General features: G+C 38.1%; 1 protein-coding gene across 9 annotated transcripts in view; it reads right to left on the bottom strand.

The window, feature by feature from the left end:
- The window catches only part of LOC106513914 (ephrin type-B receptor 3), a gene marked incomplete at its 5' end in the record, with an annotated part of 60,128 nt that extends 47,459 nt beyond the window's left edge, over nt 1-12,669 (bottom strand). For all 9 annotated transcript variants that reach the window (XM_014002970.1, XM_014002976.1, XM_014002972.1 and 6 more), the window contains 1 exon segment: nt 12,614-12,669. In XM_014002970.1, the coding sequence (XP_013858424.1) occupies nt 12,614-12,669 (56 nt within the window).
- Nucleotides 12,670-13,181: the final 512 nt, after the last annotated feature.

The following is a 13,181-nucleotide window of genomic DNA, read 5'->3' as shown; positions in this document are numbered from 1 at the left end:
AGTCGATCATCAGATATTGTCCAAGATTAACCTTCAGGGTGGATATAGCTCGCTAGCAGCCTCGCACCGAGGACCTAGTTGATGTCATCATTTACCCAGAATGCTTTGCGTGTAAATAAAATGGCCCCGTCCGTGTAATACATTTTTAAACTTTTAGTTTAAAAATTATAAAACTGAACAGCCTACAGTATTTTACAGTCTTTATTTTACATTTAAAGTATATGTTTATCATATAAAGTCTAATGTTAAAACTAATCAGGGATCCCTTTAAACTTTGGTGATGTTCCGGATCACGATTCGGATACAGGAATTTCTATTTTAATTCGAGCYAATCAGCCACACTTCACAAAGTGTCATTACGTCAGACTCATGCCTGTAGGAAACAGGAAGTGAAGTCATAAACTCCCTGGGACTACACATCCCAGGATGCCTACTATCGGGAAAGTTATGATTATTCTGTTATCATCTAGTATTGCTGATGTTACTGCTGTCTGGAGATATAGAAAAACAAATGCGATTCTCTTCACATTACGGGAATAACTGAGAAGACACCAACAGCGAGGGGAAGGTCCCGCTGCAGCCGAACCGAAGCTGGACTGTCCGAACAGCTGATCAACCATACAAACTTTATTGTGTGATTGGTCAGAAGTTTGTGGGAGTGTTTGTTTGTGCTGAAAGCGCTCAGACGCTGTATTTTGCTTCAACAACTCGCTTAAAAAAAAGTGACTCGCTTCCCCAGCCAACTTTATGAGGAAGCAGCACTAATGATAGTCAAGCTGTTAAAAACTCATAAAAGGGGATGAAACAGACGTTTCACATGGTGGAATCTGACTGATGAAAACTTTGTTGCTTAATCCAGGACCAGTTTGTGGATGAACAACATTGGGAGATGAGTCTCTGACCTTTTTTCATTGCACTGGACTCCACCGGGAACAAATCCCACTGCCTGCTTAAATGTTCGCTACGTCAGAAGGGAAATGTTTCCATCTCATGCATTAACTCTGTTGCAAGACAGGGGAAATTGGCCTTGGTGGAGGTTTGCACTATGTTTCCTCTTCTGGCTTCAAAAAATAACGGCGGACACCCTCACACCCCTTGCAAAATTTACAAAAGTTTACAAAATTTACGTAAAGTTACGGATGAACTGGTTACGACATTTGTGAAAACAACACACAACTGCTACTAAACCTGTAACATTGCTACCTGCCTTTATTCAAGCCAGCAKAATTTATTCTTTATGCATCTTCCTCTGGCTTCATTACATAATTACGGTCGCCCACATGCTGCTTTTGAAGTTTTTGAAATTTACGTAGTGTAAAAAAATACTCTCAGCAAACCTAAGATTTAACACAGTGCCCTGAAGCATCACCAGATGAAAGACAGAGTTTCAGAAACTGAAGACGCTCCTATGAGGGTATGAGACCATGCACCTGGTAAATACCTGTTGGAGAGTTCACTCCTTGGGAGTAAAAAAAGAGGGAGACACGATAAAAAAAAACAAGTAGGCAAAGGAAATTTATCAATCTCTTTTTAATTTATTGCATAATTAACTGATTTCTTGCTTAAAAATGGCTATTACCCAGTTAATTTGACAAATATTGACATAAAATTGGATGTGGTAGTTGAGATAGAGCAGGTGTTTCGAGCACAAAGCAAAAATTCAACATCTTTGTCTAAAAAACTGTCGTTATATATCAACTGTTTCTGACTATTATAAAACAGTGGCCAGGTTTTAAATTAAACTTTAAAATAATCATCGTACCAAATTTTACAGATGTTTTTTTTCCCTAAAATTTGGTATAGTTTTAGCTGAAATTCATTCARAACACTCAAGTCATTCATTGCAACCTTTGCCTAAAACTTCATTAACTTTTGGAGTCAACCTTCTTTGTCTGTTAGCAAAATATGTCATGAACCACTGGAGGATGTTAACTAAACTTATGGAAATTAATCACATATTTCAACAATTGACTAACCTATACGGCTGCTGCAGCTAATCACAATTACCCTAAATAAAACTGGTTATAACCCAGTTAATTTGACAGCTATCAACACATACTTTGGTGCTCATGATTTTGCAGATACTGTGCATTTTATTTCAAGGTTTGACCAAAAACACCACAACTCAATCTTTTGGTAAAATGGAATGATTTAAGTCTAAAATTATATCTTGAAAGGTGGTGCTGCAGGATGAATTCCTTTTAAGAAAGTTAGACCTTCCTTTTTTCTTTGATCGAGACTTCAAGGCATCTAATTAAAATTTAACTTTTAATACAACTGACAGGATTTCAGGTTTTGTCAAAGGTGAGTGAAATTGAAATGAACATACTTTGGAGCCAGAATACAAAAGGTTAGTGATCTTTATTTACAGTGGGGAAGGATCTGGGTTACAGGGCTGAAAAGGAAGGAGATGGATAAGTATATTGCAATTAAGTATGGAGTTGGTAAATATTTTCAGGTGAGTGGTTTCTTAGAGTTCCAGGATGGGTGCGGCTCAGAGGAGAAGGCTTGGATCCAGGAAGGTGAGTTTGAACAGGGTTCCAACAGGTTTGAGGCTGGGAGGCAATGATTGAGCAGTTTGGTTACCAGAGATTGGAGGCAGACAAGCAGGTGATTAAGCAGGCTTGTTTTCCTTGCAGCTGGGAGGCACACAGGTTTTGTAGGAAGAGTGGTCCAAGGCAACACAGGTTTCACAGGTCTGGATTACATATAGTAAGAGTTMCTCCGGCGAGGACTAGATCTTCAGTGCCACCTTAAATAACCAAGCTGCTCACAATGAAGGCCTGTCTGCAGATGAGCTCAATCAGGAAACTGGCCAATCAGGAGGAGGCAGGTGAAAGCACTGATTGGCACAGATTGGCACAACAACTTGCTATCATATAAGARCCTCTACACAAACATGCATCTCAATGTGCATACTGGAAAAAAAGAGAAGAATCAGTCTTAAATAGAATACCTCAAAGTGATGCTTGAGTAAAAGTTTCTTATCATCAACTTACTTTTGTAAAAGTTAAAATATCCTCTATTAATATTACTTGAGTAAAGATCTTATATTATCTGCATCTGTATTTATTGTACTTAAGTATCAAAAATAAGTTTTTGACATAAAATGTACATGAGCATTAAAGTTTTGATTAAAAGTGAGTGGTTAGAATTTTGAATGGAAAATAATTATTCAAAAACCAAAATTTCTATTTAAGTATGGTAACAAAGTATTTTTAGTTTATTACTTTGCATTTATGAATATAAAAACATAAATGTTCTGCCCTGCCTCCTGATCTCAAGGAATTGGGGTGGATTTGAATACTCTGCCTGCTCTGCCTCATCCTTTATGATACAAACTGGATCTCATAAAGTAAGCAGAGGACTGACCAGTAGAATGTTCACATGGTGGATAAGCACCCGTTTTGCTTGAAATGCAGCATGACTTGTTCAGTGTTGTTTCTTCAGTTATTCACCCAGCCCCCCTTCATCACYTTTTGTTTTTCCATGGCATGCTGAGATTTGTTTTTTTGTTTGCCTTGAAACTCCTTAGCCACAGTCTTCATCATATAATGACCGGGGACAGTATTTGTGGTGGGAAGGTAAAGGTCAAAACTGTGTTTTGAATACACACGCATGACTGGTCAGTCACTCGTAGTGAGTTATGAAGGCTCCGAGAAGTCGACCAAAAACAACGACTGAATTGTTTTAGTTAGCATGGATACTTTGGAGTTTTCCCTGTGTATTTTTTGTTTTATTTTTGCAAAGGATTTTTTTTCTGCACTTATGAAAACAAAAACAAATTTTCCTTGGTCATTTTGTCAAAAAATAATAACAACCCCCACCCAAAACTCCAACCCAAAAAACCAACAACTAGCTGCACACGCACACATTATTTTGATCACATAGATGTTTCAGCACTTAGACCTTTAGGTCTTAAAATTGATCATGAATTTTAATGAGAACTTTAAAAAGTCTTTATCTTTCCACAATAAAATTTCAATATTTATTTTTTTATATTTAAATAATTCAGTTGGGGTCTATATAAAGAAGAACTGAAATGCTTTGATCTAAATTCCTCATTGTTGTAACTCCACAAGCCCCTCTTTCACACCGTTTCTGAAGTGTGTCTCTGTCTCTTTCAGTGAATACGAGGCACGTCGCACGCTGCCGCCTCTGCCCCGTTTGGTCATTTTTGTAGTTCGATATGACTTGGCGGTGCAAAAACCTTTTATTTACAAATGATATCAACAGAAGACTTGTCCATCCAGCTTTACATGTTGGAGCCAGAGTCTGACCCAGAGCCAGAGGAGAATGAAGATGATGAATTTGCAGAACCACAGATTTGTGAAATTGTTTGACCTGAAGTCCATGACTTTGTTTAGCAGTTCTGCAGCAAATACTGTGACGTTATTATTCAAAAAAACTTAATGGAGATTAAAGAAAACTGAATGGAATTAAAAACATGACCTAGAAATACTATAAAGATAACCACACAACACCGGAGAAATGAAACATTTCTGCACTCATACAGATTCCAAGTACACAACGAAATGTATTTAAGGGCTAAAAAAAATAAATGTCATTTGCATATGTCCCCTTTAAAGTCCAGTAGTTTAATACAAATAAAATAAAAACCAGTTGTTTTAAACTTTTTCTTTGCAGAAAAAAGGACTAATACTATACTAATACTAAAATATACTYTACCAAGACATCACTCAGTGTTTTATTGCCTGTATTAAAGTTGAAAGTTTTTGGTCTGCAGCAATATATAACTAAAACACTGCATCAGATCTGATGTAGTGAAGATACATGAGCAGCACTAACCCAGTTCAACGCAATAAAATTCACCTCAGTCACAATGCAGAGTGATTCAATAGGAGGTTTGATTAGATATGAAGCAATACGATGGAGCAAATAAACACAATTAGTTATGAAAATGAGCTTAAACGAATCTCTTCTCATTCTAGCATATGTTCAGAGCACCAGCCTAACAATAAAAATAACATCACAAAACATCAAAATGCCAAAGAAGAAAATTCTTTTTTTTAAATCACTTCAGTAGAAAAAATAACGTAATATTAGTTTCTTAATTTCTTCATCATCAGTGATTTCATTTTATTTTATTTTTTGAGTAAAGAGAAAATAGAGAAAGAGGGAAAAACAAAGAGAGAAGAAATTAGAAAGATTGAAATAGAGATTAGAAATACATTAAATATACACCAAGAAAACACAGGACCACACACCCAACATCTGTCCGCTCACCTGAAAATAAATGGATAAATACATGGAGGGCATATATAAATATATACATACATACATGCCTACATTCATAAATATTTTCAGTATATACACACTCAGTGACCAGTCAGAACCCCTGGATCAGAACACCTGTCTGTGAGCAGTTGTGAACATGCGTATATATACAAGATTTCTCCAATGGAATATTAAATAGTGACTGTGGAGGACCGAGACCCAACCCCCAAGACACGAGGCAGACATAGGGAAGACCAGAGAAGAACATTCTGATGACAGCTAGAAAATTTCCCCACACCGTTTTTGTTTATACTTTGACTTTTTTCCCCGGTTCCCTTTTTAATATTAACTTTTTTGGCACACACCTAATGTTTAATGGGATAAATATGTTTTGACTTCCAAAAACTGATAAAATCAGCACCATTGTTGTTGCGGTTTCTAGCACATGCTCAGTATACAAACAGTGGTCCTGCCATTTTATTTGGAACATTCAAACATCATTTTCATTTAGGTGACTTGAACCCAAGAATGCTGACTGGCACAAAGAGCTCGAAAGAAGAAATATCATATAAAATGACATATCAAAATTAAAGGTCTGATATAAATTGTACTTACCGTAAGTAAAGTACTGAGTAAAAGTGGGCAAATTTCCAAAACGACATTTATTGGGAGGTTACCTCCCCAAAAAGCATTTTTTCTAAAGGCTATTGACAATAATGTTAAATTAAAATTTTAATGTTGAAAAATTTGGAATGCACTAGTCGACCTGTTTCAGGCACATATATGATCATCTTCAGACTTGGCTCTATACGTCTGGTTTGTGTTGTGAGGAGGTGAGATGAATCGCACAAACCAATAGGGTGTCAAAACGATATCCATTTATTCACCTCATTCAATCACATTTTATTTACTGTTATTTAACCAGACAAGTCCCATTGAAATCACAGATCTCTTTTCCAAGGGAGGCCTGGGCCCGAAGGCAACCTATGGTACATGTTTTTAGGGGGTGGGGGAAACCGGAGTACCGGGAGAAAACCCACGCAAGCACGAGGAGAACATGCAAACTCCACACAGAAAGACCCCAGGTCGAAAACCGGCGATCGAACCCAGGACCTTCTTGCTGTGAGGAATCGGTGCTAACCACTGATCCATTGTGGCACCATTTTAAATGTCCTCTTATCCTGTAACCATATCTGTATACTGTATTTTTTATTATATTTTTAGCAACAAGCCACAATAAAGACAAGCCTAAAACAAAATAGGAATAACGACTTACAGACAATTGTGTGAAAATGTAAGAAGTAGAATGAAAAAGCCATCTGAAAAAGAATTACTCGAGTGAAATAATCAAAATGTAAGTAACTATACAACTTTGAGAACAAATGTGGTAACAAAGACAAACAGGGAGTAAAACCAAGCAATAAACAAATAAAATACCAACAAATCTTCAAAAAGACAGATCCAGACCAAAAAAATAAAAAACACGTTTTTGTTAAGTTTTTGATTTAAACAGTTTAAACCAGGGAAGTGTTACCAATACGATGGAGATAACCTTTGATATTTTTGTGCCATTAAGCTTTACGGCTGCTGCTTTGTGTTCTCTTCGAGACGTAGAAGCCATTCCTCCACTGGTCACAATCTTGTATTACAGTAGTTGATGTTTGCGAGTAATGCAACAGATTGGAAAATGAACAGTAAATGTGTAAATTAGATTAAATTGTCCTTTTTTGTTGTCCAATTCAAATATCTATCAGAAAACAGTTTGTGAAGCTTGTTTATGAAATGTGGTTTGGTGGTTTTTGCACRCCTCAGACCTCCCACAACAGTTGATAGTTTCATCTTGTGAAATCCAGTCCCTGTCTCATACACAAGCAGCCGCATGGCTTCTGGTGGTCTCTACTGGTGTTGCTGTTCACCCCTGCTGCTTGTATTTGTCAAGTTTATGGCTGTCATGTCAAACTCTTTGTATGTTTTTCACATTAGAACTGTGGTGATCCACCTCAGCTAGCAGAACAAGTACACAGAGGTTTTTTTTTTTTTTACCAAGAGTTGAACAGAAACAAACAACAAGCAGATCTAAAGAAGCAGTGTGAAAATAAAATGAAGGAAAGAAATTGAAACAGCAAGTCATGCAACTTACAAAAAAAAGGGGGTAAAAATTTGGGAAAGCTTTGATGACTAGCTTCAGCCCAATCAAATGTTTGGGTCGAGTGTTAGGGAGCAACAGTGATCGGGCTTAAGAGGGGCTATCAGGAGGGCCACATCTGCAAAAGCCATTAAGGATTGTGTATGTATGCAGCGTGACACTGTGTTTTCTCTGCCGGCTTTGGCTTGGGCCTGCGCGGCAAAACTGGGCTCGGGTTTCATCAGCGTGCAMTGGGGGACCGTCTCCAGTTGACGCGTGATGATTTAGTCAGGTGTGAGCGTGCACTTTCCAATTTGGAGGGAAATAAATTAGAAGTGATTTTTTACGAGGCCTCTGTCCCGGGCTGTCTCAGGGCTCTTTCTCCCTCCTGTTGTGCACTGTCAGCCCAACTGATGTGTTTATAAAGAGGGCAGCAGTGGCCCATGGACACCCCCCCCCCTACACATTCACACACACCAACAACAACACACACACACACATACATACCCAGACTTTTGGACTTGAGTAAACAATGGCATGCATGAAGAGTACATAATATGCTGAACATGCATGGGAAATCCACATTTGGGTTTCAACATTAAGCCCAGGACTAAATTATAAGATGCAAAAACTTTTGGTACATTTGTGTCAGCAAACCGTGACAAATAGTGGGAGAAAAAACATTTTGTAATAAAACTAATAAACTGTATTTACTATCAAATTAAGCCTCACTACAGTCAGTTCACAGTCGCTTCACTTAAGATTTAAATGCGACACAGAAACTCAGGTGTTTTAGAAGATGGATCTGATCAGTGATGATCATGATGATGATGATGATGATGTTAATGATGATAATAAAGGTTTAAGTATTTGCTTTAGCTCCACTGGGGTGCTAGAAGCAGGAAACCTGAATCCCACCTGACCTCTGACCTCTGTTTGGTTCCCTTGGTTGTACTTCCACATGTGGCTTTGCCTGTCCAAATAACTGTTGGACTTGTCTTGTCTCTCTTTGTGCGAGATAAAATCTGTTATTCCTCCTGATTGACTGCCTGGTCTCAATGCCTGTGGTCCTGCTAAGTTGTAGGCGAGTCACTGTCCTCTGAAATTTTAATCAGTTTATGGAAATCAACTTTAATCAGTTTATGGAAGCAACAGCAGAGTGAGGAAATGTGCTCAGTTTGTGCTCCAGCAGTCTAAGTCTATAGCAACAGAAATGAAGAATAAGTCAGGAAACCTAAGTCTAACTATATGATTTATCAAAAAGGAAAGTCTTCAGTCTTTAAAAGTAAACGTAGACAGAGTTAAAAGTAGACAGAGTGTCAGCCTCATGGACAGAAACTGGAAGTTGGTTCCACAAGAGAGGAGCTTGATAAATGAAAGCTCTGCCTCCTGTGAAGGAAACTCGGGGCAAGATGGACAGAAACACAGCGAAAAGGTGTCAAAAAGACAAAAGGTCTTGCGGGTATGTTRGTAAAGTCATTTATTAATGGGCAGACAGAGAACAGAAAACAATCAGGAAGTCTGTTGAGTGTGCGCCCCCCCGTCATAGGCTGCCAAGCAATGATATACTGTCAGCTAACATCATGTGATAATGAACAACCAATCCCAACCTGCCTCATCCTGTTACGTGAAAGTAGGTCAACGTGATGCTGACGTCCGGAAGATATCACGGGATATGAACAGTGCTCAGTGTCAAGGTGATACAGAAATAATTAGTCCATGACACCTCCCATTCTACTTTTAGAAACTCGAGGAACCACAAGTAAACCTGCAGTCTGAGAGCGAAGTGCTCTGTTAGGAAAGCATGGAACAATAAGATGTTTAATAAAAGATGGAGCTTGGTTGTTAAGAGCTTTGTATGTTAGGAGTAATATTTTAAAATCTATTCTGAATTTGACAGGGGGCCAACGGAGAGAAGCTAAAACTGGAGAAATATGATCTCTCCTTCCAACTCTCATTAAAACTCTTGCAGCAGCATTCTGGATTAACTGAAGACTTATTAAGGAGGGTTTTTTTGGATGCCCACATAATAAAGAATTACAGTAATCGAACCTAGATGTGATAAATGCATGAATCAGTTTTTCCGCATCATTTTTGGACAGACTGTTTATAATTTTAGTGATATTACACAGGTGGAAGAAGGTGGTCCTGGTAACATGTGGGGGTTAAAAGACATACCCTGACCAAAAATAACACCAAGTTCTTTACATTAGAACTGATTAATGCCATCCAGAGGAGGTGAAAGGCTGCATACTTGATCCCTCTTCAGGTCCAAAAACCATAACCTCCATCTTATTTGAGTTTAGAAGTAGAAAATTAAGAGTCATCCATATTTTTATGTCTATGAGACATGCTTGTAGTTTAAGTAACTGGTTGGATTCATCAGGTTTCATGGATAAATATAATTGAGTATCATCAGCGTAACAATGGCAATTGATCCCATGCTGTTTAATAACTTTTCCTAATGGAAGTATATATGAAGTAAAGAGGATTTGTTCAAGCACTGAACCCTGAGGAACTCCATGACTAACTCTGGTGTAAGCAGAAGATTCATTATTAACATTAACAAACTGAAATCTATCAGTTAAATAAGACTCAAACCATTTTAGAGCTGTTCCTGTAATCCCAATATCAACTTCAAGTCTACGTAATAAAATATTGTGATCAATATAGGTCTTGATCAATCATACCATTAAAATTCATTTTAATGGTATGGTTTTGCTTTCAGGGTGAATTTAAAAAGAATTTTATTGACAGCATTATACTAGCTGTACAAAAGCTTGAAAGAGTCTTTGTAACTAACTTATGTTTTTTTTTAATTTGTCACTACAAAATATACAAATTTGTGTCTGTATGTATAATAAGACACTTTTGTTTTAAACCTTTCAAGGGCTTTACTGTAGATTATTCAGGTGTGGTTTGAAGAGTTTTGGTAGAGTGTCCTCTAATGTGGAAAAGCACTGTAACCTGTGATCACAGAGATAGCAAAAATGGGCCAAAAGGAGTTTTCATGTCATTTTGATTAAAGCTATTTAAAAGATGCCTGGCTGTATAGCTTTTAAAGATCTGGTCACAGGTTCTAAGGGGTACAAATATTTGTAAAATAATACAGAGATAGGTCAGCTTAATAAAATTCTTTTTAGTATGTTAGATATTTACAATTGGGACTTTGAACAAGATGTCAGAACATAGCGAGAGCATAAGCCACTCCTGCGCACAGCAGATTAACGAAGGCAATTGGGAACTTTTTACTCAGGGGGGTCAAAGTCTCCTTCATTTATGAGTTGTTACAACATGAAAAAGGGCACAGAGAGAGAGAGAGAGAGAGAGAGAGAGAGAGAGAGAGAGAGAGAGAGAGAGAGAGAGAGAGAGAGAGAGAGAGAGGGACTAAAGGGAAGGATGGAGGGAAAGGAAGTGAAGGGTGTAGTTTTTCTCAGCTAAAAGTGCCTCAGAGCGAGGAAAGAGGTGGGGCCCAGAGGGCACTGTCTGGGTGGTCAGCAAGATCGCCGACCTGTGCGTGTGTTTATGTGTGTGTTAATGGCTGTGTGTGCATGTGAGAAAGTGAGAAAGAAAAAGTTGTTCCGTCTGTGAAGGGTTCAACCATGGGAATAATGAAAAAGACTCTCATGTTTCGCCCAAGTTCTTTTGATCTGCCTACTCTTCTCCGTTTGTGTTTCCTCCGATTTTTACTTCTATTCTTGTGTTGTTACTCCACACAAAGCCTTGCACATGCACATTCTTTGAGGTTTTGCTCTTTATGGTCTGCAGAATGAGGTGTAGACCAAAATGACTTCTAATCGAGAAGCTGCAAGAGTCCTAAAACAACACACTGCGTTTAGCCAATGAAACTCAGTCCTCTCAACCATAAAATATCCACAGGCTTAATAAAAACAGGTATCTAGCAATGAATGCCTGACTGTTTCACTTCATAGTGCTTCTTGTATAGAGATTTTCAGAAAAGGGGCATGTGATAAAGATGTTAAACAACCTATACAATCTTTTAGATGCTTGTCCATTCACAGGTAATGCACCTCGCGGTGGAATATCTTCTATTTGAGACATAACAAGTAATACTCCAAAGTAGCATTTATATATCACAGAGAAATAGCCCATGAAATGTTGAACAGATTTTAGTCCTTCGATGAATGCTATGCCTTTATTTGATCAAATGTTTTGGTTTTAATATCAGTTCTACATTTGTTTGGATATCTTTGCATAAGTGAGTGAAACAAAATACAAAATGCCACAGAATATTTGATAAAATCAACCTCCAGTCTGCAGCCAACAAACAAATCTTTCACCAAATATATCAGAAGATCCTCCTCTGCCCTCTGTGTAGAGCAGGGATGAACACCTGGGGACCTGCAGGCAGGATGACTTACGCTCCGCTTGCATCTCCCTCCTCTGAATCATTTTCATCAAAATATTGTAGGAACCAGTCTGCTGACAGAAATGATACAAATACAACACAGAAAGAGAACCATTCAGGTTTTAAATGCTATTATGGAAGCTATAATATCCATCATTTATAACCAGGAACAAAGGCTCATGAGCCGCACAACTGGCTGCTACCTGTTACTCATTATTTTGGCTAAAAAAACTTTCACTTTTCTCATTCAACTTTTGGCAAGAAACTGAATAAGTTTAATTTACCAGAATATCACAGCAGTCATTTTTGCTGCACACTGACTCACACCCGTTTTGTCGTAGATTTCATCTGTTCATACATCCAGTTGGGTGTCAGTGACGCCGAGTGTTCCTTCAGCTTTTTCACTTTAGTGAGATCTACTGCTGTAGCAGCAGTGCGGGCAGCTTGTAGCCACATTCAAGAACAGCTAGCTGTCATCAGATACTGCTAAACCTAAACACTAGCAGCCACAGACATATCCCTCTCTCCCTGCTACCATCAGCCTCCCACACCAACATTAAACAAGCACACATGTTTTACCAACTTTGGTAGTGCTCAGAACAATTTTTTAGACACATCTTTCATTCACTCCCTGACTCCTTTTTAATCTCATGATTTTTTTTTTTGTTTCTCAAGTGGCTATTTCAGTAAAATTGCCACATGAGTGGAGCGTGCAGAAGTTAAACATCAGAGATCAGATGTGAAGCATTGTAAAATTATTGGGCTTTGATCCAGAGGGGTTCATGTGTGACAAACTTTGTTTGGAAGGAAGGGAAATCTAAACCTGCTAGGAGCAAAAGTGTGTGTGTGTGTGTGTGTGTGTGTGGGGGGGGGGGTCTTACCTTCCACGGCGGACACCACAGACAGCGAGAAGCTGCACAAAAGCAGAAAGTAATCCNCATGATCACTGACAGCAATAGGGTGAATCTCACTGTCTAAAATATTGGTCAGCAATGAACTGCTGACTAAAAAATAGTCCAGGCGAGAATAAGAGTGATGAACATGTGAGAAGAACGTATATTCTTTAGTGTCAGGGTGAAGAGCACGCCATGCATCTCAAAGTCCATAATCACTCATATATTGTTTAACTATGTTTGTGGATTGCCAACTGCGCTGAGCTCCAGCCGTATTCATCCTGTCAATGTTATTAATTAGACCAAAGTTGAAATTGTCTCCAAGAAGCAGTGAGCAATCCAGGTGATTTGATAGAACAGAAAAGAAATCATGAAAAAATGAGGTATCATCCACATTTGGACCATATATGTTTGCAATACAATATTTTTGGCTAAATAGAGAAAAATTTAATATTATATATCTACCCTTCGGGTCAATAACTGTATCTAATACCGTGAAGTTGATATTTTTATGTATTAATGTTGCTACCCCTCTATGTCTTTATTTATGACAGGC

Source organism: Austrofundulus limnaeus, unplaced genomic scaffold (assembly GCF_001266775.1).
Source record: "Austrofundulus limnaeus strain Quisiro unplaced genomic scaffold, Austrofundulus_limnaeus-1.0 Scaffold15, whole genome shotgun sequence".
Taxonomy (NCBI): Eukaryota; Metazoa; Chordata; class Actinopteri; order Cyprinodontiformes; family Rivulidae; genus Austrofundulus; species Austrofundulus limnaeus.
This window is presented reverse-complemented; position numbering and strand designations above follow the sequence as displayed.